The sequence below is a fragment of the Mytilus galloprovincialis genome, chromosome 10 (genome assembly GCF_965363235.1).
Source record: "Mytilus galloprovincialis chromosome 10, xbMytGall1.hap1.1, whole genome shotgun sequence".
NCBI lineage: Eukaryota > Metazoa > Mollusca > Bivalvia > Mytilida > Mytilidae > Mytilus > Mytilus galloprovincialis.
The window spans coordinates 19559875-19587517 of record NC_134847.1 but is presented as its reverse complement, the minus strand read 5'-3'; the positions used below and the strand labels follow the sequence as shown (position 1 = coordinate 19587517).

Genomic DNA, 27643 nt, shown 5'->3' with positions numbered 1-27643 from the left:
TGTTCATAAACAAAGTTTTCATGAAAGAGGGATCAGAATAGTGTAGTGTTTGTAGTTTGGTATCTAACCCTTCTTAACTCAGGTAGTTTTGCTACAGAGCTGAAAGCTTTTAACATGGGGACTGAAACTAACAAAGATGAGCGTAACACGCCAGAATATTTAGCACAGTTATTAAAAGACAAGAAACAAATTCAGGCATTTCCAAGTGTTTTTATTCACTTGGAAAAACTTTTAGATGAAGGTAAGTGTAAATGAAAATGTTGTATGAAAAATATTTCAGACTTTTACTGATATTTTGTCCATTTTTTTCTTAACTTTGTTTTAATTTTAATATGCAACTACGCGTCAAAACAAAGAAAATTCTTATTGACGTAAGGAGTAAAGTAATTTGACACTTCGGAAAGTTTATAAGAAAAGTTTCTTTAGAAAGTGAATAAAAGTGATTCTTTTTATGATTTTAGTCAGTCTTGAATATTTTTCGCAAACATTTATCCCTAATGAAAATTAATCTTTAGGAAATAAATAGTATTTGAGTATTTAATTCTGACAGCAACAGGTTTTTGGCTAGCATTCCGATACACTTGGCCTACATTTTTCGGCAGCCATTATTCGACGTAAACAATCTATTGCCCTCTGGTGATCACACAATATTTTTAACAATAAATTTCCAATAAAAGCTTAAAAATGTAAAAAGTGATTAAATTCTCTGAAGGATTGTCATCGCTGTTTGATAGAAAATTGAAAATCTCCCGCGTTTATGTTATCAGAAGCAGATAATCTCAAAGTAAACACATCTGTTTAAATTATCACCTGGCTGTCATTTTCACCAAAGAAAATTTAGATTTTACAACTGTGTTTGAACAGTGACCAGAAAATACAAAAATTTCCTTATGTTTTGAAAATTACAATCAAGAAATTTAAAAAATGATAAAAATTAAAACCGAAGTTATATTCTGGTTAATAAAAAAAATTAACAATTAATTTGAGTATTAAATTGCACGTTTTTCAACTGGGAACACATATTGGATAATGGCTTACAATCTATTTGTTCATCATTAATCCTGTATGGCTTTTTTATATCCTGGGATATATTGTGTCGCTCTATGATATGCACAGTTTGTGGAGTTATCCCCCCTTATCACATGTTTTTCGCACGAGAATTCATCTCAAGCATGTTTTTATTACCAATTAACATTATTATATTGATGCTTCAATACACACCTTGTACATGTAACCTCTTCTCTAATACTTCTTTGCCTTCTGATTTGCTTGTTGGTATAAACTACCAATTAATTACTAGTTATTCTCACAATGTTACATCTTAAAGATTAGAACACTATATAAAAGTGCTGTTATATTATATGTGACAATAATAACAATGGTCTCATGTAGCTGTTAGTTTACTCAAATTTATCCCACCGTTTTTTAATGTACATCGTTTGCTGCTGGAACTTAGCACTTGGGAGTTTATTCAATCTAATATACTAACTCAGAACAAAAATATACGAACTACAAATTCAAAAGGATTCATATTTTGATAAACAGCATCAAGGATATTCAGCGATGGATAACAAGTATAATGCTTCAACAACGTTTGGACACCTTAAAGCAAAGGTATGGTAGAATGATATGTGTTTAGAACAAATTCATATATTATAACGTGAATGCACATTATAACTTTATGTCTCTAGTTAGAACAGGAGTTGTGATTTAATGACAAAAAACGTACATTTATTAGAGAAGTAGAAAGGAATCTTCCCAGAAAGACAACATCATTAATTTCAATGTCAAATTCTTGTGACACTTCATATGGATAGAAGAAAATGGAATATTTCATGTCTGGAGGCAGTTAGTGTATTCTTATTTGCCAGCTTACTTATATAAATATGGAGTTTTTCATACTTTGCTGTTAAAAAGGATTTAAAAATTCTATGACCATTGTAATCCAAATAGTTGATTAGTAGCATATTTGTGGCAATTATTTAAATCTATAGATCTTAGTCAATTGTTATCGTCCAACAAAGGCCGAGATGTGAACGGTGATCATAAAATCTGGCTGATACAAATACCATCATCAAATCTTTGTTTATTTCTTGCAAGGTCTGACAATATTCAATAGAACTGTGTAATTCAGTCGAGTGATCACAATCAGTGATTAAGGTCCAATGAGCACACACAAAAAAATATCTCAGATTCTAGGTGGACAATTATCTTTGGATGGGGTAGGATTTCACATCCCTTTAAATTGTTTAAAATACACCACTGATTTTGTATCGGTGATGTTGCATTTTTAAGGTGATCTGAAGAGTTTTGTCATTTTGTATCATATTCTCGGTTACTTTGTCGTCACAGGTGCACAAGTTGGAATAAGAGAATGATTTTGGAAATTTAAGCCATTTTATTTGATCAAGATACAAATGAAGATTTGCTCAGTTTGGAAGCATTCCCATGATTTCTATAAATAATGTACACATTGCCCGCAAAATAAAGGATTTAAGTCTTTTGTATTACTGAATAAGTTACTATACTTATTAAAGAATTACACGAAATGTTTTGTTCAGAAAAGAGGATCATATGAAGACTTTTTTGCTTGATTAATTTTCGAATACCATTCCAATAAGAATAGGTTATATAAATACTTAGCAAATCAATATAGGCTATAAGGGTCGTTAAGAGATATTTTAAAATAAATTTCAACATTACGTCTACAAGTAATATTAAGATACAAATAAAATGTATCTTTTTAATGTCTTTCAACCTCAGAAGTAATCTAAAGTCTTAGTAAACAATTTTTACATCAGATGATAACTATTCCCTGGTATCATAAAAAAACTATCATCATGATTATTGCTAAGTAGGTTTAAAATAGAAATGCAAAAAAATAGTAAGGAAGATGAATGTTGAAGTATGTTAACTTTCAATTATGAGATCATGTATCAACCTTTTTAAACACTATATATGTACAATGTACATGTACAAAAAAAATGTAGGAGTAAAAGTACATGTTTTAGTTTGGAGGTGTTATTTTATAATTTTGTAAGAGACTTAAGACTTCAAAACTGAACAAATACAATATCTTTTTGACTTGAGCTTTGTAGGAGTAGTTTTAAAAGTAGACGTTACTGTTTTACTGTTTTAGTTTGGTGTTTTTTTTTTTAATTTGTATTAAAGAGACTTAAGGCTTCAAAAACAGAAAAACTACAATATCTTTTTGACTTGAACTTTGAGTGACATTATACCAATCTATGAAATGTACATATGTACAGGTAGGACATAAAAAACATAATTTTTCAGTAAATAAAAGAGGTTGCATAGTCCTTAGAATTTTTATGGTCAGAAGATGCATTAAGTGTGAAATTATTACTGAATAATGACCACTTGACCTCGTGTTTTATATGTCGTTTCATCAAGTTAATGAATATTGTGTCAGAACATGAGTTATTGACCAGTGAATACTGGTGGAATGTTGGCCCTTGGGGTAATATTTAGGTAATACACATATTGTTGTGCAATAGTCACAGGTCAGCTTCACATCAAATACATTTTGAAAGGAAGTTGTCAGTTGTAAACATCAGTACATGTACAATGTTTCATAACATCTTTAATACGAGACACTAATGTTGGTCATTCTACATGGATTTGTATAAGGAGTCTCCAGAACCCAAAGTGCATACATGCAGAAAATGTATTTGTAAAAATTAGTTTTTTCGAGAACCTTATTTAAAGTGCATACATGTACATGCAGAAAATGTGTTAAAAATGTGTTTTATATAACAAAGAAATCTTTATTCTCAAATATATGTTAAAAATAGAGAAAACATATGGCTTGTATATCAGACAACTTACATTCACATTTTTTAACTAAAAAACCCTGTCAAATCAAATAGATCTTTGATAAATAATTGGCAGATATGAGAATATTAATTAACCTCTAAAGAAAAAAATTACACATTTCCACAAGAAGTTTTTACCAATTATATGTTGATGCTAAAATAGCTTTCTCTTTTGATATCCATCAAAACACATGAGGTTCTAATTTTGTTTGAGTCATAATTTAAATGTTGAAATGTGAGAAGTAGAAATTCTCTGTGGTAGTTATGGCTTCCAGATGTCAGGGATATGTAATAGAAGAAGAATTTGTTGGTTCACATGGAAACTCCCCCCTGTTTCACAGTAGGAATTCCAGACAAGCTCATTAGTTGAAATGGGGAAAAAAAGAGGAATAACATGATTTGCCCCCAGATATTTATTCAATTCTTCATCACTGGTGGTTGTAAATAGGCATGTTTGTCTAAGAAATCAAAACAAATCTATTAAAAAATGCATGTGAAATGATTATCTTTATGTTAGATCTCTTCACCGAGATTTGTGCACCTGTGACACATTGACTTCTTTCCTCACAAAATTTTGAGAGATTTCGTGATTTCACCTGTTGCCAACCAGATTTGTACTGCTATTTGACCATTGTATGGTGAGAACTCTTTGACCATTGAACTGTGTGACAATATTTTTGCCTTTGGAGACTTGGGTATCCATAATATTTGAATTGAGAGATGCAAATGTTCTATAAATATAGCCAATTCAATGATCACACACTCAATCCTCACTCCTACTATGGCAATTCACTGGGCACTTTTGTTTCCTGTCTCTTCTTTCAACACCATTCTATGCATGTTATGTTGTATTGTGGATTTTGCTGGACTTCACCTTGTGTTTGTCTGTCATCCATCATCCTTATTCAATTTTTTTCATACCAGATCTTCTTTGAGTTGTGAGACTTGATAGTTTGTGGAAAAACAACAATTGAAATGTAACCTTATCTTTAGAGGTTAGAGTTGAAGTTTGTTCTATCAGTGGCCAATGTTATATTTACAGACTGATTTAATAAGTCACTTGCTTTTTCAGAAATTAACCGTGTGAGATTAGCATTATTTCATCATAAAGGCAATCAACGAGAAGAGCTAGTTATACCTGATGGAGTTGGTGCAGTACAGACGTTCTCAGAAAAATTATATGTACCAACCAAAGATCACCCCGAAGTAGGTTTCAATTCATTCTCATTTAATTTTTTTACCAAATAGTGTGTGTATAAGATTCCTGAATATAAACTAGGGTTCATATATATATTGAAATGTCAAACTGGAAACATATTCAGTTTGTTTTGAATGTTGCCATTATAGAAAACAACTGGATTTTTCATCTTGACTTGTAAATCAAAGTAAACAACTCTAAGGATGTCATGATAAATCATTTGTTAAGCTCTACTTGTGATTAGATTTCATTATTGGTCAAAACTATAAAAGAATAAGATTCAGCATGTGTTTAGTTCTGCATCTAAAAATATCAAGTTTATATATATAATATTATTACACATTCTGAAATATGTATGCTTACTACTCCTCATTCTGCATTTCTATCCATCAATCTTAGTCATATACAAATGTAGGTGTGAGTAAAACAGGTCTCACCAACCGACATTATAAAGGGGCTCGTAAAGGGGATAGTCCTTTTCTTTTCTATAATATTGAAACTTGCGCGTTCAATATTTAATTTTTGATAAATAAGTTGTTTGAATTCAGTTAGATTTTACCTACAAGTTTGAATTTGGGTAGCCATTTACAAATGACAAATTTCAACCAAGTCATTAGTGTGGAACATCAAAATATTTATTGAAATCTACAAAATGAGGTGAATCATTGAAAAATACCATGAATTTTATTGTACATGTACATATAAAAAAAGAATCTGCAATATTAAAAATTTCACAATATTTTCTAACAGCTCTATTATTTTTATAAGCTTTATCATGTTTATATTGCATTTTACAGTTTAATTTTGTGGGTCGAATATTGGGACCCCGGGGGATGACAGCAAAAGAATTGGAACAATACACAGGCTGTAAAATAATGGTACGAGGAAAAGGTTCCATGAGAGATAAAAAGAAGGTAAGCCACCTATTGATAAAGCACCCTTTACGTGGACTATAGCTAATTTTAGTTGATTATGTATCTTCTAGCAGTTGCATGTACAGTGAAACCTGTTCAAACCGACCCCTTCAGGACTTTAAATTTGGTTGGGTGTTGACTGATGTTCGGTTTTATTAGGTTCATAGAACATACAATCTGATATGACAGTGCTTAAGAACATGTTTGGTTTATACTGGTTTTCGGTTTATGCAGGATTTGGTTTAGCCAGGTTTCACTGTGTATTAAGAAACAGGAAGATATTCTTTTATGGCCTGAATAGTATTTATAGACTCTTAACTTTGACTTTTTCTTTAGTAAGGTCCTTGTCTTTGTTATTTATCTATTGAGTTTTGTTGATATTTACACCCTTATTTAAAAAAAAATTCTAATGCAAGTTGTAAATAGTGAAATCGCAAAAGCCATGACCATCTTGAAATCTTGAATGATTGCAAATAATTGATAATCATAGATTAAAAGATTGCCATTGACTTCACACCTGTTCTTCTGGTTCAATTTGTTTTATGTTAAAACTTTATAGGCACACTGGTCAGATTTCATCAATTTATCATAAGTTAACTGCTGTCAGTACCAAAAAGAAGTATAACACTTTCAGGAAAACGTAGGCTTTAATACAGTTCTCTTGGTATATTTCATTATGCTAGTGGCTCTTAGTTCAGTAAATACTATTCAAGTTGGCACAAAACATTCAGAATAGATCATAATGTATTCCTCAGTATGATAAGAATTAATTGAAATTCTATGTTGGAGTATGGGTTCTTTTATAACTTCAAGATTAAGCTATCAGTTGGTGAAATCTATAAAATAACAATAATTTCAAAGATAAAACAGCCTTAATCATCAAACTGGCCAAAGTTGTTTAGAATAATTTGTTTCAGCATCAGTACATGTACATTTCCTACACATTATCTTATACTGTCAGCTTCTGTGTTGTTTTCAAGTGTTCATTAATTATCTTCTCAAAACTTGAAAAGGGAAAAGTAATGGATATTTATCTATAATTTTCTTTAAATGTCTGATAAGAAATTGTTCTGAAATCTGTGCAGCCTCTAGATCTTACCAGTGAGAAAAAAAGGCTGAAACAGGTACCTTGTGATGCAGTGTTCACCTGTTGTTATTTTTCAACAACAAATAAATGAAATGTAAAATTTCATTCAGATATTTCATGATAGAACTCTGGCACCCAATTAAGACAGAGATTTGCCTATATATTCAGTAAGGGCAATAGATATGTTTCATTGAGAAATAAATTATGTTTCTAGTTCCTTGTTTTACCTCAGAAACAAATTTCATTACACATTGAACATGTTTTCTTGTTTTTTACATTTCTAAACTAATTTTATTTTGCCTTTTCGTTTAATTCAAGTTTGACAATTTTCTGTTCCTTTCAAGATGAGAAACACAGGTGTGAAATTATAATTCATGACTTGTCCAAATTTTGTTTAATTAAACCTACTGCTTGTACTATTACAGATATTAGTTATCCAAGACAAGTGGTTAGCACATAATTACTTGTCAAGCAGATTTGGGGACTAATTATCTATTTCATTGGTTAGAACATTTATTTTTAACTTTTTATACCGCAGTTTAAGTTTCTGCTTGTACATGAATCCAGGCTTGATTCTCACTATACAAATCTTTGTTTTACAGGAAGACCAGAATAAAGGGAAACCTAACTGGGAACATTTAAATGATGAACTACATGTATTACTAACAGTAGAAGACACAGCTAATAGAGCTGAAGCTAAATTAAAAAAGGCAGTAGAAGAAGTTAAGAAATTATTAGTACCAGCAGTAAGTTTATGTTATTTATACCTATTTCTTAATGGTATTTTATATTTTATGCCAGGATAATTGTTCAAAATAAAAGTACAGTGCTATCACAAAAATATAATGGCTAAAAGTTCTGCAGTTGATTACAAATATTGAGAATTTCATGGTTAAAATATCAGCGTTCAATAGTTTGTTTTATTACAAAATTTCAGCTTTATATATATGTTGCTTTATTTACTATGTTATTCATTGGATGTGATTTTTCTGAAATTGACAAATGTACTTCTGTAAGAGCTATGATGAATATTGACCGTCAGCTGGGGGTTATATTAAGTTCTGATGTTTATGCAAATCTAAAAGAATTGTAAGATGTTTGCTTTGATAAGTAAGTCTGTGAAGTCTTAATGAATTAGGTACACCAGTTTTGATGAATTTTATAACCAACTGAATAACATTGTTGGAACGGTCTCGTCCAAAACAGTTTCTTCAAGCCAACTTATTGTGTAAGTAGTGACATAGAAAGATGTAATAGATACAGAAGATTACAAGTCCGATAAGATCTTTCAGTACATGAGAACATCGTGCAAAAATGCTGTTAAAAAGATAGGATAGATAATGCATTAAATTGTATAAGCACTGCACTGATCAAGATTAAGTTAGGTCTTGGAAACACACTTTTTATTAATATGAATTACATAAAACATGTCTCCTAAAGCAGTTTGTAAAACAGATCTTTTTCAAATATGTTAGAATACTTAGTTAATTGTTTACTCAACTTGTGTCTAAATTCTTTACAATTTCCTCAGGTTATTATCAGAAGTAGTACTAAATGTATGTGTAGTTTACTATATGTTAAGTAAAGGGCACTTCTTGGCCTTTAATTCTTGTTTAAGTTGAGTTCCTTCTGTATTCGCAATGTATTATACCTCCATTTTCAAGGTATTAAATTGTTGGTTTTTCAAAAACTCGCAAATCAATTTTTCAGTTATGAAAGGAACGACACTTCGTTGAAATTAGTGTAAGAAGAATTTGACCTTAGAAATAGAAACCAATTTGAATATTTCTTGCTTCAAAACTTTGTCCCCATGTATTGATACCTAACATGGATCGATATTTGCTTACAAATTTTGGAGGTCGTTGCAATTATAAGATCTTCAGAAGTCCAATAATTAGACGGATTTTACAGATGATTAGATAGATAACTGATTTGAGAAATAAGGCAAACTTTTGTATACTGGTAATCTCTGGAAACAGTAATTAGTTTGTCTGTTTCCAGAGGTAACCTAGGGGGGGAAATTAGATTTTGTTTCTTCTAAAAATCAACTTTGGGGGGAAATATTAGTAATTCATGCTTTTAATGGTTAAGGGGATAGTAGAAATCTTTCATAGATGGCGAATTATGTATAAGTGATTTTTTAGGTAGTGGGTAAATATTTGAAAAATATATTGAACCTTGTCGGTTCCCAAAAAATCCTGTTAATACATTCATGAGAGAATGGAAGGATAAACTTGTATCTCCCTTGTGACACCTTCTTTCACCCTTATTGAAATGGAGAAATGATCTATAAATAGCCAGCTGTGTCTAGAGCAATGATCTGTGAATAGTAACATTCATCATTGTCAAGTCACAGATTTTGGCAGAGAATGAAATTACAGACAGTAAAGTGATTCATGTAATATCTTGATAAGTTATAATTCGGTACAAATAGTAGCTCATCTTGGTCTATTGTCAGTAATTGAAGACAGTTACATAAATAAAGGACATTACTACCCCTGTGGGATTGCCATTTTTGATCAAACAGACCGAAATACAATCATGAATTGATATTGCTTCAATTTTAATTTTTTGCAGTCAAAATCACTGGAAGAAGTGATAATGAAATCACTTGTTTAAGTAGTACCCTTGACTGATAATAGACAATTTTACTTCAGTCAGAAATTAAATTTTTTTTTTTTAAATCATGAATTCCTTTAAAATTTTGTAGGCAGAGTTATAATGTAACATAATTGTTTCGGAATAAAAAATAAAGGCTATCACAGGGAAGTGTCATAAAACCAAAAATATTGTTTTGAAAGAATAAAAGTTATTTATCTTCTAACTTGTTTAAAAGAAGGTTAATTGGATGAACTCAGTATTATACAAAGGCTATGATTTACATCTATTGTTAAAGTAGTCATCCCAGAGGCTATGGAGATTTAGTTTATACAAAGGGGCACCTTGCTGAGTGATAATTATCTCTGGGCTATTTCATTTTTGATAGAAAGATAAAATTGATAATCTTTGTGATTGGCATATAACAAACAAGGAAATTGACACTCGTAAAATTTCCCACAGAGGAAGACAAAGTAATAAGGAAATTATTAATGAACAATTAACAAGGCAAATATTTCCCTGTTTTTTGTTAATTTGCTATTTTCTAAAAATTGAATCTGTGTTTGAAATTCCAAATTTGGGTAAAATGTTTAGTTCCTATTGACAAATCTCAGGTTTCAGGAAGTAAAATTGTTGTCGACAGTTGACAAAAGCTGTCATTGCATAATTTATTCAAATTATGTTATATATTTAAAAAAAAATATGTAGAGATTTTTAAAAGATTTTAATTTCAACAAAAATCTGTTTGAAGTAATTGCTTTTATTAGTTAGTAAAAGTTTTCTTGGAAAAAGATTTTTATTTTTGTCAACCTTGACTTTGATTTGGTATATGATTAAAAGAATTATATTTCAATGCTCATAATTAATACTTGGTCTTTTTATCATATACTGGCCAAAAGGTTTCTCCAAACATAAATAAAGTACTCAACCACTCAAGGTCTCTTAAAATTATTGTATGTATGAAGAATAATAAAATTTATGTTTTATTTTCGGACAAGAATCAAGATTTTGTTCATTTTGGCATCTTTTATGTAAATGATTGTCAGTCATACAAGGAGTAATAAAAACCTATATATAATATATGTATAATTTATGCAAATTAATTTTGGACCTGTTGACATAGATCAACCTGTAAACACAGGTGATTTGAGAGATGTATTCAGGTACACAATACACAGGTACACTACATATTCCAGAGAAGACACTGTTGAAAGGATTCAGTGATTCGACTAAACTTTACACAGTATATAAAATGTATACTATAAGCCGTTTCAAATGCTTTAATTGTCCTTCTACAAATTATTGATTTTAACTTATTATAGAAAATTGTTGAATAATAAACACTTTTGTTAGTTGACAAATAAGCTGTTTTGAGATTTCTATGCAGTAATTTAATTTGTAACAAAAACTTGAGAGATTAGAGCAAACGTTAGGGTAGAAGTTCACAGAGATATTTTGTCTTCTTTTTGTACTACAAAGCTATTCAAGTCATGTCTTGTATAGATTGTATTTGTACAGCACATTAATGTTAAAGACACTTTGTTCCAAACTTGTTTCAAAAACAGATCAGATTAAAAAACACTCCCGTCCATTTAAATACTACAAATTATTTAATTACGCTTTAAAATCTTTACAATAATAAACCTGTAGGGCTTGAGAGCAAGGTTGGAATAAATAGTTATAAAAATACACTAATTTCTTATGTACTTGTCCAAAACCTGTAAAGTATATGTAAAAGATGGCTTTGAAAGAAAATTTGTGTGAACTTTTGTAAAAATATAATAAAATATCCTTTTGAAACCCTTCAAGAACTACAAAATATATGAGTTTGTGTAAATACCTTTATAAATATATTATTGTAATTTAAGAAGAAGCCTCGGCTATTAAGTTTTCTAATAGGATGCTTTTTCACCTATTTTTACCTGAGTGAGAATTGCAGGTAAATACTAGGTAGGAAACTTGACACTGATTTGTCTCACCTGAACGAATCTTATCCAATATTTCCATTTCCATATAATGCACATCAGCAGTTTCTGTCTTTACCCTTATGGGGTATTTCTTGTAGACTTTCAATGTGGTTCAGAAATCAAATAAATAAAACATTAATTGATTTATGACAATAAGTTATGAATATTCAATAATTAATCTCATTTTTTGGGAGATTGGGACTTGAAAGGAGATGCCATTACCCTAATTGATATTTTAATAACATGCCTGACTTACTGAAGCTGTTTGAATAGGGTATATTTATTATAATCAGATGTCATACCTGGAATTTGATTACCGATGGTAATCTCCGTTGATTTAATGTTATCCAGTAGAATAGTCAGCAATTAGACCTTACACAATATCAAAAGGCATAGAAATCTTCAATGAGTAATTAAAGCTCACATATAGATTTTGAATAATAGGTTTATTGTATACATGTTGGACCTCAGCAGATTACTATTATTGAATGATGTTAAAATATATTCATTCTACATAGAATACGTTTATTTATTTCAGTATGGAGAAACAAGTAGATGCTAAGTTTTGATTATTTTTCAATTTGAAGAACCTTTCAAAACTTTTAAGTTTAAACCAGCAGCTACCTTTTCCACGATAATTTTTTCACTAAGACTTAAATTGTTTTGCACACTTTTAACAAGTTTCTGATTGTAAACTTATTCAGCCAAGTTTGTAAGATTGATGTCCAGATAACCATGGTTTACCTGTTGAACTTTAATGATAAATAGAGAAGTGGATTTTCAATTTTCCGATTTGTTAGATTTTCCGCTTGTCAGCTACATTGATGATTTCTGTCACTAACACCTGACAATTATTCTGAACGAGACATTTTACCAATGGTCTTTTCAGGATGTGAAAGCAATGGAATATTTAACATTGTATGGTCTAATTTCAGCCCGAAGGTGAGGATGACCTGAAGAAAATGCAATTAATGGAACTTGCCATATTAAACGGAACATATAGAGATCAAGCAAAAGCAATGATCCCAACATTGACTCGTAAGTGTTGCAGCTTCATGCTGCTCAATAGTATATTGGTTCAGATTATAATTAATTATTGCCTTTTTTCAGCCCGATGGGGAAGACGATTTAAAGAAGCGACAACTCATGGAGTTAGCTATCATAAATGGCACTTATCGTGACACTTCTAAACCTTCTACATCATCGGCCTCACAAACATCTACGACTCGTAAGTTAGGTGGCCTGTATATGCTGCCAAAAGTCGGTGTGCAGTGGATTAGCTTCCCCATTTTTTTTTGCCTGTCACTGTATATTCTTTTTTTTGCATCAGAATGAGGCTACACATCTTGGTTATGTCTAGATGCATGATTCATTTTGCTATTTTTTGGTATTTTTTATCTATTTGGTTTTAACGGTAGATTTGCTGTCATATTTCACACGTGGTAACTGCAGTTACCTCCCTTTTGTAGACTCTTAGATATAGTAAAATCTCACCTTGCACACATTTTATACGGTTTTATAGATTTCTATGTAATCTAGAAGGTATAGATGCTTATAAAAAGATGATACAATTATTATTTAGTAAGAATTTTCCTCGTACTTTTGCATTTTGGCAGATGGAAAAAAATAACTTGTAAATTGCAGCAGTTTTCATTTATATTTAAAAAAGCAAAAAAACAAAAATTTAAGATTTACGAATGGGCATTTAATTATGAAACTTGCTACTTACACTTGATTCAATATAACTGAGATAGAAACATTTGTTAAACAATTTAAATGAAACATCTATACCTTCTTTAATTGTCACTTCTGTATATCTTCAGCACTTCTTTTCCTTGGTGTCGGTGTAGTACTCTACAAATCTTTTTTTCTCTTTTCTACATATTTTTACTTTTTTTTCAATTCAACTCTTAAACCCCATTATATTTTTTATTCATTTTTCATACTATATTCCAATATTTTTATATTTATATACTGATATTATTTTCTTAAAGTTTAAAATGCATGTTGTTAGGAGGGAATTTATTTTAAACGGACAGCAGCAATGCATGTTTTGGATATTGGAGTAACTATTTGGGATAAATGTTTGCATGATTTATATTGTATTTTATTTTGTATCCTGATATATTGTGTTTCTGTGCAAGACTGGTTGCTTAGCCCTGTAGATTTAATGTATGTATTTTTTTTCAGGCTTACAAGAGTCCTTATATTGAGCACCAGTCTCGTACAGATATTACATTTCATTTTGTATTGTATTCGGTTCCAAGGGGTTTTTGTTAAAGAATAGTCAAGATTTATAAGTAAATTTGTGTGAATTTAGCTATAAATATTTCTCTTTTGCATTTCAAATGAAAAGTTCAAAGTTGTCTTGATTTATTTTTTATCAAAATCCCTTGGTTCCAGTTTTAATTGCTCATTTATGAATTGAAAACATTTGTAATTTTTGTTATTATTTAAAGCAAACTTTACCTTTAATATATGTAAAATGTCATTTGGAAAAAGGGGGAATAATATTAAGTGTAGAGTTTGCTTTGATTGAAATACTGCTGTTTTTTAAACTGATAAATTTGAAAGATTTGAATATTTTCCCAATAATTAGAAGATAAATTTGATGATGTGATGATTCTATTGTGCATGTGAGTTATTGCCTTATAAGGTCATGTGTTTCAACATGTCAGCGAATGCTTGCATTTCACTGTTTATTGTCTTTTTCAAAGATATTTAGTTTCTCTTCCTATTTAGAATAAAATGTGTTTTTGGAACTATTAAGTAATATTTAATCTCTTATTCATGTTCATTTCTTCACTTCAGTGAAATGTACAATTCTGTTTCTCGTGTACTGTTGACTTCAATATAATACAAGTCCAAGTCATAGTTAGTCAGTAAAAAGGATGAAGATATATTTTATAGAAAACACCATGTGAATTTCGATAGTTCACTGCAAAAACTCAAAAAAATTGGTTTTGCCTTTTGATAATGAAAAAATATAATGAAATGAGAAACTATAAATCTTTATAAAGTAAGACTTTGACAGAATTAACATGTTTGTTATTTTTGAAATTCTCTAATTTTTAGTTGATGGTAGAATGATCTTGACATCCCCAATGGGCAACCCTTTTGCTGCACTAAACGGACAAGACCCTACCAAAATGAATGGACAGGGTGCGTTATATACTTAACTTGTCTTGCTAAGTTCTACTAACTTTATTGACAGACAAGAAACCTTTTTTTCACCAAGGAACAACAAATGATTGGAGCTCAAAATTATCATCTTCTTTGATATTAAATTAAAAGCCTTATTTCTTCAAATAATTGGTAGGAAAGTTCTAAAGCCAAAAATATGTTTATTTATTTAAATGTGAAATGACCAAAAAAATGTATATAAGTGTCCAAACATCATTGTAGAGGACACAGACAATCTTAAATGTCTTTTTTACAAAACTTTTTTGGGGAATTATTTACTTATAAATACCTTCAATATTCAATTAGTTTCTGGTTTTGATGATAATTGTTTTAGTTCATGGTGTAAAGAATATTATGCAGTGAACACAACTATAAAATGCACATGTTCATATTATGACCTAATTTGATCTTACAATATTATTGAGGTGCTTATTAACGTTTGTGTTTCTTTGAATTTTAGTTGATGGTGGAATGCTCTTGTCATCTCAATTTGGCAACCCTTTTGCTGCACTAAACGGAGGGTTTACAGACCCATCCAAAATGAATGGCCATGGTGCGTTATATTTTATATTTAACTTGTCAGTCCAATTTAGAATTACAAAAATATAAACAGAAAAATGAAACGCTTTGGAACTGCTTCCAATTAAAATAACAAACTGATCCTTCTGAGTATGTTTGGTTGCACAAGTTGTTCTCTCTCAACTTGGACTACTGTATACTATAAATATACACCATATATTACACAGTTAATAGTCTGAGCTTTGCAATACCACACTTTTTCTGGTAAATAGTAAATTTGTTGAATGTGCAAGTGAAAATGTTTCGACAGCTGTTGTGAGAAGGTGATTTTTTTTGGATTTTTTTGTAGTTTCATACTTTTATATACCAAACTTCAAAGGGCATACCTGGGAACTGATCCAATCTCCACATAACTTGCAATTTCCTTTCAGTTTATTGGATTGCCTGTATTTCTGTATATGACCAAAATTACGATGTATTCTTAATAGCCATTAATACAATATTAAGTCACTTAATTGATGGAAGGGTCACACATCACTCAATTTGTCAGACTTCAAATGTCCTGAAATTGGGGTAATATGGTTAGATAGAAATCCCAAACCTGGTTTCGATCATTCAAGCACAAATGAATAAAAAGTGTAAGGGGGTAGTTAATAAATGTAAGGTAGACAACTCTAACTGGAGTTTAAATCGAAAACTACTTTTAACAATTTTGCATCATCAAAAATGTCCTAGTTCCTAACTTCATATAAGGGAATTAATATAAAAACAGGAAGAGTTCAGGAAATGTTATTTGATGAATTACCAGAAAATCATGTGATAAAAAAAATGCATTTTATTATTGTTTTAATATATGATTAATTATTCAAAAATGAATCTCTAGAAAATTAAAACTCAAATATTTACTATAAATTAAAAATGAAAAATAGATAAATAATATTTTGCAATTTTGAATATCTTAAATAAATAGATGGATAGTTGTCTCATTGGCAACTATTCCACATCTTCTTATTTTTATATATGACTTAACATGAACAAATTTAGTACCCACTTTGACCTGATATTTCTTTCCTCAATGCAGGTCATTACCCACATTCTTACTTTCAGAGGTTGTCAGGTATGTATGATAAGTAATGTGTTTGTAATATAAAAATAAGAAGAAGATATCATTGTTAACCCAACATATTTTGGAAATTTGAAAAAAAGACTTCCTTATAGAAAATTGATTTTTTATTTGCCCTGTAGTTCTGTGAAAAATTGTTCTGGTGGGTGTTGAGGAGTTTTATTTTTTTAAGTTGTAAAGTTTTAACCAGAAGAAAGGACTGTCCCACTCCCTTAATTATTAAGAAAATATTTTTGATTTACTTAAAAATACAACAATGTGTTGTCCTAGGTACTAGTTTAGTTTGTTTTTTTTACATTTTTGAAAGGATATGGGGAAAACACTGGGCCTTAACTTGACATCCTTTTTAGTTCATTTCTGACAAAAGAGTCATTGATTACTTCAAAAATGCAACCAGAATTTGTCTTTTTGGGGTAGACGACTTGGGTTAACTTAAAAATAACTAGCAAAGGATCTCTATTAATAAGAGTCACTCGATACCACCACGGTAGAAAATTATACATTGTGGGCCCGCGGTCCTTTTAGGGCCTGGGGAGAGCACTGAGAGTGTGTATAAAAAAGAGTGGGATATATGTCATGAGAAGGTTGAACAGAGTAAAAGGAGTGCGATTGTCTATATAGGGGGGGGGGGGTGAAATAAACAGAGAAAATTGTGTGGAATATTGTGTATATTATTTGAGGTTATATAGGAGAAAAAGGGGTGGAATTTCAATCTAAAAAAAATAATGTGGTCAACTAAAGGAAAGGTTCATAGGAATAGGATTGTGTTTGAAGTATGGTGTACAAATGTAAAGGGAGGGGTGAGATAGATGCATGAATCTTTATAACAACTTTTTCTTGAACAAAAACAAGTTACTACCAGACCTATATCACATAACTGCTTCAGAAAAGAATAATTTTAATAGTTAGTTATGCTAACTGTTTGTGTATAATTTTGTTGATTACTAATGTAAATTGTACATAAGAAGCTCCATATCTGTTTTACATCAGGCTTAGCATTTTATGTGATTGGTAAACTTAATTATTCTATGCGACTGTAGAAATATTATTGCTCACTGTGTAAATTGAAAACATATGGGAGAAAAATTTTGAATTAAATGCTATGCCATTTTGCTACACCTTAATTTTGTTAAGACATGATTTTAGTAAAAAAAAAAAAAAAATGAAAATGTAAGCAAAAGGAACTTAAAATAACACTTTAAAATGTAATTATTTACATAAAAGCTGGGATGCATTGTAAATACAATGCTGCCAAACAGACAATTAATAAAGTACACTGCAACAAAAAACATTCCAGTAATTTGTTTGGATGATTCTTCTTGAATAATCCCATTTTACAGCTGAAGTATTCAAGTGTGTGCTTAAAATGTCAGGTTTGCTTGTTTGTTATTTGAACAAGATTTTTTTAGCTATTGTAATTATAGAAACAAACCAGCCATTAGTGTGTTACTCGTTAAATGATATAATTGCATATGAAAAAATAGCAAGAAAAAAGGCAATATTTAATAAAGAAAATAAAACCGCCATATTGTCTGTAAATACTCAGATAGTTTAAGTGCACATAAAATTATTATGTTTCTGAAACTTATATGTTCAAACTTTTGAGCTAGAATAATAGTCTTAATGTTGATCTGTTTATTTTTTTCCAGAGGCTCATAGAATGATAGCTACAACTTCACCTTTGACTGGTGTACAACAGACAATGCGTTCTCCTGGTCCTGCAGGAGCACCTCTCATCTTGGCACCAAGAATGCAAAACATCCCCACAAGTTCAGCCGGCCTGATCGGGGGTCCTCCACCACCTCTTGTTTCACCAACAGATGCCAGTGGTGCTGCTAGTCTGATATATAATCCTTACAGTGATTTCCCTTATGGGTATTCACCGGCGGCATCAATCATTGAATATCCCAGTCACTTAGACCAGACTGCAGCTGGTATGTTTTCTTTCGTGCGTTAGATGTTTCAGTCATCAGTCATTCCATTTTACACAACATTTAAGAACAGTCCCAAACTGACAATCAACAGTCCCAGACAATCAGGATTTATTCCAATCAAATCCCATTATTATTATGATTTATATATATATATATATGTTTAATTTGTTTTATAGTCTACAATTTTAAATTATACCTTAATATTTATATGTACAGTATTTCTATAAAATTGTTATTACGTTCATAAATTTTTTATTTCAAACCCTCATGCATGAAATTACAGTGAAAATTGCTAGGTATATTTAATTTGACTGGCAAAAATTAGAGAGAAAAAAGAAGAATCTTCAATAAGAATTTTAAATTAAACACATGATTAAGAATTATTTAGTGAAAATTAATGATTTATTTTTTAAAAATAACAGTGGCTCTTAGTAGATTTTTTTTTACTAAATTTCAATCCAACTTGTATGAGCATGATTATTGTTAAGCTAGCCAATTTTGTCGCACAGTTAAGATGATTTTTTATTACTTTACATGCCTACCAGAATGAGGATAAGACGGTAGGTTTAGTCTCAGTACGATGTTGTTCATTTTACTTTAGTCCCGGTAACATTTAATCAAAACATTCAGAATGTTATGCAATTAATAATAAGTACCTCATAACACATAAAATGTTCTTTAATTGAATGCATCTATTTAATAAGTATAAAATTGTACCTGCTTGTTACAAAACATTCCTGTTGATTTACGCAGGAGCATTGATTTGCTTATTGTACAGAAAGTTGTTCACAGTGCTAACAAAAAAATACATTCCAAAAAAGTGCTCAGTAATTTATTGATTATGCTAAATGAATTGTTTTGATCTTGATTTAATTTGATGGATGTATTACAAGTCAGAACTTTGTTTTTGATAAATCTGAGAAAACTTGAAAATCATTGAACTAATGATTGCCATAGCTGACAAGTTCAGAAATTGATTGAAAATAATCTTTATTTAACTAAAAATTTAAATTTCTTGATTTATTTTGGAATTTGGCAATAAGTGTATATCTTTCTTTTTTGAATTGCATTGTTATATAAACTTTTGATTTAAGTTTTGAGGATATATAGAAAATAAGCTTTGAAAACTGTACAAAATCATTTGAACATTGTGTAAAATCAGAATTTGTTTCTTGTCGCAGGTAAAAAGTAGGACATGTAGAGGTAGATTAAAAGCGTGGCTATTCACTGTAACAGATTATAAAATGTTTGGTGGTGGATTTAAAGTGTACATAATAGGATTTTAACTATTTTGTTGCCATTGTGTTTCTTTTTGTTTATTAAGATTAATTTAAGCTTGTCTCCATTGTAATTAAGTCCCCTTTACATCTCCTGGTTGTTTAAATTAACCTCACTAGGGAATTAATATTTTTCTTTTTTTGACCTAATTTAGATTAATAGAAACAGTTGTAAATACTTGTTATATTGAGCAGAAAATTTAATCCTATTAACCAATTTGTTAACTTTCACCATTTAACAAGAATTAACCGTTTATCCAGCAATAAATCCCTGTGGCTTTAATTTTTAGAACCAGTTGTCTTTCAAAGAGTATTTTTACAGAATTTTCAGAAGTTATTATTATTATATGTTGTTGTTGAATTATAATTACGCAATTGTTTTATATATATTGAACCAGGAGGTGCCAGTATTTCCACCATTTTGATATCATGTGACCATCTTATGTTCAGGTTATTTCTTGTTTTCAAAATTTGGTGCTAAGATGATGCTTGTTGTTAAATTCTGTCTCTTCATCATATATTAACAAGTTTGATTCGTTAATGCAGAATTTGGTTCATCTAACAAAACATACTCATTGTGCTAACTAAAGAAATTGAATGGTCGTATACAATGTAGACGGAATGATATCAAAATGGTTGAATGTACAGACTAGCTCAACATGGTTATTTTTATATGAGTAGAATTCTATACTATTGGGCTATTGTAGGTGCTGTGCCTAAAATCAGGAGGGCAGTCGAAGGACTTAGAACGCACCCTTATGCAAGGGTGACACTTTCATAATAGATTTAAGGAAGGTTAGTTTAACTATGTTATGACCTTGGGATATGACCTTAGATATGAAGCATGAAATCTCTATCAGGAAGAAAACAGGGAAAGTAATGATAATGAGACAAGATTTTTGTTACCTACCTGGTTTTGTTTCACAAAGTGAATATTTCATGCTTCAGTATAATCAGATATGCATGCCCCTTTTGTCAGGGAATGGGAACATTTAAGTATTGCCCTTGGCCTTCCATATTTTATTTAGAATATAATTAAAATTGGAAAGATGCCCCCCAAAAATCATTACCCTTCCTGTGTGTACCTTTGATGATGCCATATATTTTGTTTTGTCATGTCAAAAATGACTGATGAATGGAGTCACCTGTTTAAGGCAGGGGCATGGGTCCCAAGAAACATTCTTCTTTTATTTATTTGCAATTAGATTATTCATGTTTTATTTCTACCGAAAAATATTTATTATAATATATATATATATTTACATTTTAAGACTTTTACAAGATATTTTTTATTACAGACTATCCGTGTTATGTGGCGTACTTCTCATTTTCCGATTTTAGGTTGTTTTTCTGTTAAATGAATGTGTACATATTTTAGTGAAATTGAAGTGTATGACGTATAAAGCTCAAAATCAAAACTCGATAACAAATCATTGGTTTCAGACAGGACAAAAATCTCCCTGAACATTTTTCCTAAGAAATGATAACAAAAGAATTTCAGAATTCATTTGTGTAAATTTAGTTTTTAGGTTTCATCAAAGTAGGAATTCATGGGTGATTTTTCTATTGTCTGAAAGCATGCATTTAGAAAGTCTCAGGAAAAAGAGCATTTATCAAAAGTATTACCACTGTTGCAATATTCAGTGTTGTGGCGTGTTGTGTTTGAACTCAAACAATAATTAGGCTGTAATGTTTAGATGATAGAAATTTATTTTTCCAATTCAGACATAATATAAAAAATGGGTTTTAAGTTGTTCAAAATATATTTTACATGAATGACTTTTTAAATCCAATCTTACAAAAATACCATTCAAAACGAATCGTTTATTAAATGTAAATTTTTCTGTATAAAGTCGCTCTTGACTTTCGAACTGAAATATAAAAAAATCTGTCTAAACAAGACAGTCTTTTGTAGTTTGAGTGTGGTGTATACATGAACATTCCATTTAATTCGCTCAATTAGCATTGATGATCAAAATGTTGTACAGATTTATGTTGAATGTTTTAGCAAAGACTTGATTTTATTGTCGAACACGTGAAAAACGTGCAATTGTTATACATTTTTACATGTTTTATCAAATAAAGAAAAATTTGAAACGAAGTCTGAATTCATTCTGTAAACACAAGTATTAAAACTGTGAAAAAGTGGCAAGCTTTATGCATTGCTGCTATAATACAACAAAAACTAGCTTCCCTAGCAATCTTCCTACAGGGGACACATGTACAAAGACGAATAATGCTTAGCTTGGTATATTAAGCTTCTCAAGTATTAGGGTTATATTGTTATAGAAATATATATATATAACTGAAACATTATGTTGGTAATTAAGAAGTTTAAAATATTGCAATGACACACAAAATTCACAATAATTCTTATGTGCATGCCAAGTTTTAAACTTCTTAAAGACCAAGAAGTTTAATAATGATGTCAAGATTTAAATGGCAAACAACAAATACTCTTTTAAAATCTTATGTAGCTTCTAATCTTGTATGGTTCATGGTTATTCTAATACATAGATTTGCACCAAAGGAATTAGTCACAACGTATTCTATAATATACTATTATAGGCTTACTTATCACTAATGTGGCATTACTAACTGTTTAGAGTTGTGCTGTAATAAAACTTTGTGCTGTGAGAAAAAATTAGCCAACTTTTAAAAAGCTTGACCTTTGACCTTTTGCTTGGTCCCTTCTCTTTTATCCACGGTCAAAGCATGAAAGATCACAATTACCAGATCTTTAAAATTTAACAATATATAAATTTCATTACTGTAAATTCATTTCTTTTCTGTGAAATTATACTCATTGATCAAGTATGAAAAATTTTTAAAATCTTACTGCCCTAACATGGCAAGCATGAGATTGAAGAGTCAGCACACTTCTAACTAGTAAGTAGTGTCTTACTAGTGACAATATCCGAATGATTCAGGTAGCTGTATTTAACTAACAAATTTCTTTTTCTTTTTATTTTCACTAAAACTTCAGCTGCATTCAACTAACACAATCCTGGTCACAAAGATCCCATGCCTGATCCGCTTCCACTAGTAACCAGGGCTTGGTAGGAGTTTCTCAGTGCACCCGAGAATTCTCTCTTGTGGTAGGTACCACAGAATGCTGAATAAACACTAACTCGGGTCATCATACTCCAAGACTTAACTCAGGACCACAGATTCAATAACTTTTGTCCAGGATTGGTTGAATCGAATCCGTGCCAACAAATTTATCACCAGTTAAGTGCCTGACAAACTAACTGTTGTTGACTATATTGTTTTGTAATTATACTCAAGTTTAACATTGTTATGTAAAGAATCTGCATTTATTCACCTCAGCTGAAAACACATTGTTATTAACAGAAGTCTGTTGTTTATGTATAATGATTCATATTTTATTGTTTAAAACGTAGACATTAGTTTTTGTGCTTTTACTGTACTTTAATCATGTGGTGTCTTCCAGGGAAAGGCTCAGAATTGTTCTCGACTATCATTTTAGATATTATTTTCAATTGATATCAAAAGTTTTATATTCTGAGAATTGATATGAATAGACAGTGAACTCTTCTGAGCCTTTCCCTTAATTAAAATTTCTATATTACTATGAGAACAACTTAATTTGTGATATTTCCACAAAATAACCAGTATAAATTGCCAAGGTAACAATCATGTCTTCTTTAATAACCAAGTGTATTGCTATGGTTATATATTATTAATTTTCCATGGTTACTGATTTTTTTCTGTCACTATGGTAACAAGCTATTTATATCCACATTTATAGAACAAATCATATCATTGTTTTTTGTGAAAGAGATTAACTTTTTTATATATTTTATTTTTTCAAACTTTTGGCATCAAGTACTTAGATATTAGAATCAAAACTTTTTTTTTATATTTTATTGAAGATGATCATTGTATTATATTTGTAATTAATTATTTCGGTGCTTATTTGGAAGAACAAATTGCTCCAAAGATAATTATGCATTTAGGTTCATTGTAATAATGATACCAGATTAAGTATTTGTGATGGCTTTATAGAACAGAACACTATTTTATTATTGCTTATATAAACTTTACACTAAATTATTCACAATTTTCATTTTGAAAATGAACTATCTTGTTAAATGTAAGAGGAAACCAAAACAATTTTAATTGGTAATGGCTTAATAGTAGAAAAATTTATGACAAATCAAACGGCTTTTACATTTTACATTTTTATATGAAGTGTTCTATGAGAAACATGCACCAGATTTTGTATAATAATTTAACTTTGTTCAATAGTCATTGCTTCATTAATCAGATATGGATAATAGTCGCTATGCAATGAAATTGTGATTATTTTATTTAACATGTGATGTATCATGTGACCTGTCACGTGACCTGTGTACATACTCAGAGAAACAGTTCATAATATTGTCACAAAATAATGTAGATATTTAACATTAAACTTCAAACAGCAGCTGTAGCTATATCACATCTCTGGAAAAAAAAATACACACAAAGAGATATGTATATAAATTAAAATTAAATGAATGGAAATTTATTTGGTAAAAATTGAAGTTCTTTGAAACATTAGGCTCTTAGATTTAGACCATAGCTATATTTACAAATTAACTTTCAATCTGAACTAATTTATTATGGATATAATGCTTTGAAGAGGTTTTCATATTTATTTATTTTTTTCAATATAGCTTTATTAACCTAGTAATATAAAACAAACAAAAACAAAAAACAATTTGATTTTTTTTTTAAATTCTTCTATCAGGACTAATTTGCTTTTATGAAAGCCGTACATGTACATGAATTATGTACTTGAGAATGTAATACTTCAGCTGCTGTCAGAAGTACAAATTACTTTATATGAGATTTATGCTACAAGTGCAATTAATTGTACTCGTGTATTGTACAGCATTATGTATTAGCAATACAATTCACTCTTATATCACCATGTATTAAAAAAACAACCCACCAGACCCTCCACTGTAGATTATAGATAATGTACTCAACGTATGTATGGCTGTTAAATGCTTAATCCTATATAGAGGTAAAATCGTATATGATACATTTATATAAATATATTAGTATCTATCTGCAAATTATACCAATCATTCAATGATAAACAAAATCCTTGTTTTTTAAGGGTAAGGTTGTTAAAAATAAGCCCCTATTAAGGGTTAGTAATCATTTAAAAGTTGTAATAATTGCAAGAAGAAGAGTAAGGTTTCGTTGAAAATCTTTTTGTGAAGCAATTTCATTGGCTGTGCTTCCATGCACTCTTCGTGTGGAAGGCAACAAGTGGTTGTAAACGGTTGTGTAGAAAAAAAGTTAATATACAAAATATAATAATCGATTGTAAAATACACTGCCTGATGTTTCATTGAACATTAAGGTTGAAATATAGTAACAGCAAATACTTATTAAAAATTAGTTTGTTAATTGATTTTGATTTATAAGGTGCATTTCACAGCCATACATATCTGTCAACTTTCAGTCATGCATTTCTAAAATATAACTCAAAATATACAAGCATGATCATTTCTATAGCATTTTTCTTGTGTTGATTTTTGATACAAAGATTTTTGTTGACTGTTTTGAAGGCATAATATTGTTGTACTAACTATGAATTAAACTTTTTGTTTTGCTATCATAGAAATACATACTCAATATATTGGAAAGTTTTTTATTGAAAAGTATTCGTCAATTGGTTGATTTTTTTTATGGTTTTGGATTTTCTTCATTGTACTATTCAAGTGGTAAACAATTAAAAAACATTTGGAATTACTGCAAAAATAGATCTGTGTAATTGAGACAGAAAAAAATCATCTTTTTCAAGCTATTGAAAATTCTGTCAAGTTTTATACAAAAAGGATGTATATAGGACACATGATCTTTCTGTTAAACTATATGTATCTGCCCATTGTCTTTGAATTACTGAGACTTCTTTCTAATGTTTAGAAAAATCAGAACCATAAATATTGGTAGTACGTGTATGTAAATAGTAAATCCTTTATACAAGTTTCCCAGGAAAGGGGAGGGGGGTAAAATTGTATGTATTTCTTTGATAGATGATTATTGATTCTGACAGAATAATGAGGGTATATACTAAGAGATTTGTACAGTTGAACAAAAAAGATATGGGAAAGATTTGGGTATAAAATGTTTGAGTAAATTCTGTCAGTTCAGTATGTTATGTAGTATTTTGACGAATCTCATTAACAATATATTATGAATACTCCATACTGCTGCTAATCTCTGCTGCTGCTGATGATAATAAACATGGATTTTAATGTTTTCTGTTCAGTTTTTTACTAACACACTTATTGCATGCATTGTTGACCCCATTGATTGAGAGACATTGATATTCACATATGTGTTAAAACTCTGGAGTCAGTTACACAAAAAACTTACTAAGATTAGCCTTAAGTCATGAACAAATCATTAAGATCAATCTTAGTTGTAAGTTTTTTTGTGAAATCGACTCCTGGTCACATCATTAAATAGGAGATAAGATGGAACATTTTGCATCGGAAAGGGTAGGGGGTTCAATTAGGTCGTGTAACTAATGATTGTCTACTTTAAGTTTAAAATTATAAAACAAAATCTTTCAATATGATGCATTTGTCTGGAACATGAACATTTGATGGGCATTTTACAGGTATACAGGGTATCTACAGGGTATATATTTGGAATCTGAATGCTCAGGACCAATTTTAGTCCATACATTTTTCACAGGGGTATATAAATATTTAATAAAGATACAGACCATTAATATTTGAATATCAGTGTCTTTTCAAACCAATTGTTATGAAATGAGTTTAAATACTATCCTGTTAATTACTTTGCTTGTTGATTTGATTTGAGCTTAAACTAACCATTGCTCAGTCCCAAGTACTCTCTCTCTCTCTCTGTAACTTCACCTGATGCATGGAGAATTTACCACAGCATAACAAGGTAGGTTTCATCTGTCAAATCTCAACAATACTTCTAAACAATAATATAGAACCTACACCTGAAGCATTTGCATGTGACAATAAATGGCAGCATACCTCCAAAAAAACAATCAAAAATTCATTACCCATTGTGATGTTAGCCTCAAAGAGGAGAAGTTATTTAAAGTTTAGATAGAATTTAGACTCCAAAGAGAATTTACATTTGACATCGCTTCGTCATAATGTGAACTTGTCAGCACAAATAACCCCCCAAAAAATCATAGCCCATAAATATTAGTATATGTAATAGTAAATTTGATTATTTATTATTAACACATTTCTAACAAATTTAACATGCTTTGAGTGTTCATAATTAACGGCATGACTTTCCAGAAATCCATTTATACACTGACACTACATTCAAAACTTCTAATCAATGGCTTTTTAACATTTGGTACTTATATAAAATAACTTCAGTAGCCCAAATTTGAACTTGGTGGGACTTGTATTTATCTATCCTTAGTTAGTTCATTACGATGGTTTTGTAAATTGTCAACACAACTTCGTGTTGTCAGAGATTGATATTTTTTGTTTTGTGAAGAACAATCATAATATGAAACAATCTTGTTCATTTTCAAGAAAGTATTTTATGTTCATGTGCATAATAACCTTTAATTGAATGAGAATTGCTTTAATGAAACTTGATTTAAAAACTAGCAAGATGACAAGAAATTTCTAGGAACTGTGATATTTTTTTTATAAAGAATGGGGTGATTTTTTTGTGCCATTTGCATTCTTTATATCTACATTTGTTGTGTCTTGCCAAAATTTAGCATGTATAGAACATGTCATTCTATCCTTTCAACCTAACAATACTCGATGCTTTTATATTAATTAACAGGGGAGGTAATTCTGTCCCTTTAATGGAGGTGACTTTGCTTAATCTTGAACGGGAGATAACCATGACATTTTGTATGTGTGCTCACTTTGATAGTGATGGTTTTTAGTCAGTATTTTTATTTACTATTGTTGTATTTGGCCATTTTTGTCTTGACATCATGTTGAATCTCATCATGACTTTGATGTGTTG

General features: G+C 30.0%; 1 protein-coding gene across 9 annotated transcripts; it reads left to right on the top strand.

The window, feature by feature from the left end:
• LOC143049994 (KH domain-containing RNA-binding protein qki.L-like) lies at positions 1 to 25911 on the top strand. 9 transcript variants are annotated; one of them, XR_012970389.1, is made up of 11 exons: positions 1 to 241; positions 4906 to 5039; positions 5829 to 5945; positions 7635 to 7778; positions 12708 to 12825; positions 14673 to 14759; positions 15241 to 15333; positions 16381 to 16416; positions 18072 to 18356; positions 18902 to 20428; positions 22620 to 25911. XR_012970389.1 is itself a non-coding variant. In XM_076223781.1 (11 exons), exons 1-10 carry the CDS (start codon positions 115 to 117, stop codon positions 18904 to 18906), a joined length of 1146 nt encoding a protein of 381 aa, XP_076079896.1. In that variant the 5' UTR covers positions 1 to 114; the 3' UTR covers positions 18907 to 18916; positions 19538 to 21734. The 9 variants fall into 9 exon arrangements, 8 of the variants coding, with proteins under 8 accessions (XP_076079896.1, XP_076079895.1, XP_076079891.1 ...); XM_076223781.1 differs by lacking the exon at positions 22620 to 25911 and having other exon boundaries at positions 18902 to 18916; positions 19538 to 21734; XM_076223776.1 differs by having other exon boundaries at positions 2 to 241; positions 20341 to 20428.
• The last annotated feature ends 1732 nt before the right edge of the window (positions 25912 to 27643 follow it).

What these genes read in the sequence shown, in the direction of transcription:
- LOC143049994 (XM_076223776.1), top strand. Translation starts at nt 115, where the DNA reads ATGGGGACTGAAACTAACAAAGATGAGCGTAACACGCCAGAATATTTA. An exon ending in CAACCAAAGATCACCCCGAA is followed by an intron (nt 5,040 to 5,828) that starts GTAGGTTTCAAT and finishes TGCATTTTACAG; the next exon opens with TTTAATTTTGTGGGTCGAAT. An exon ending in TACCAAAATGAATGGACAGG is followed by an intron (nt 14,760 to 15,240) that starts GTGCGTTATATA and finishes TTTGAATTTTAG; the next exon opens with TTGATGGTGGAATGCTCTTG.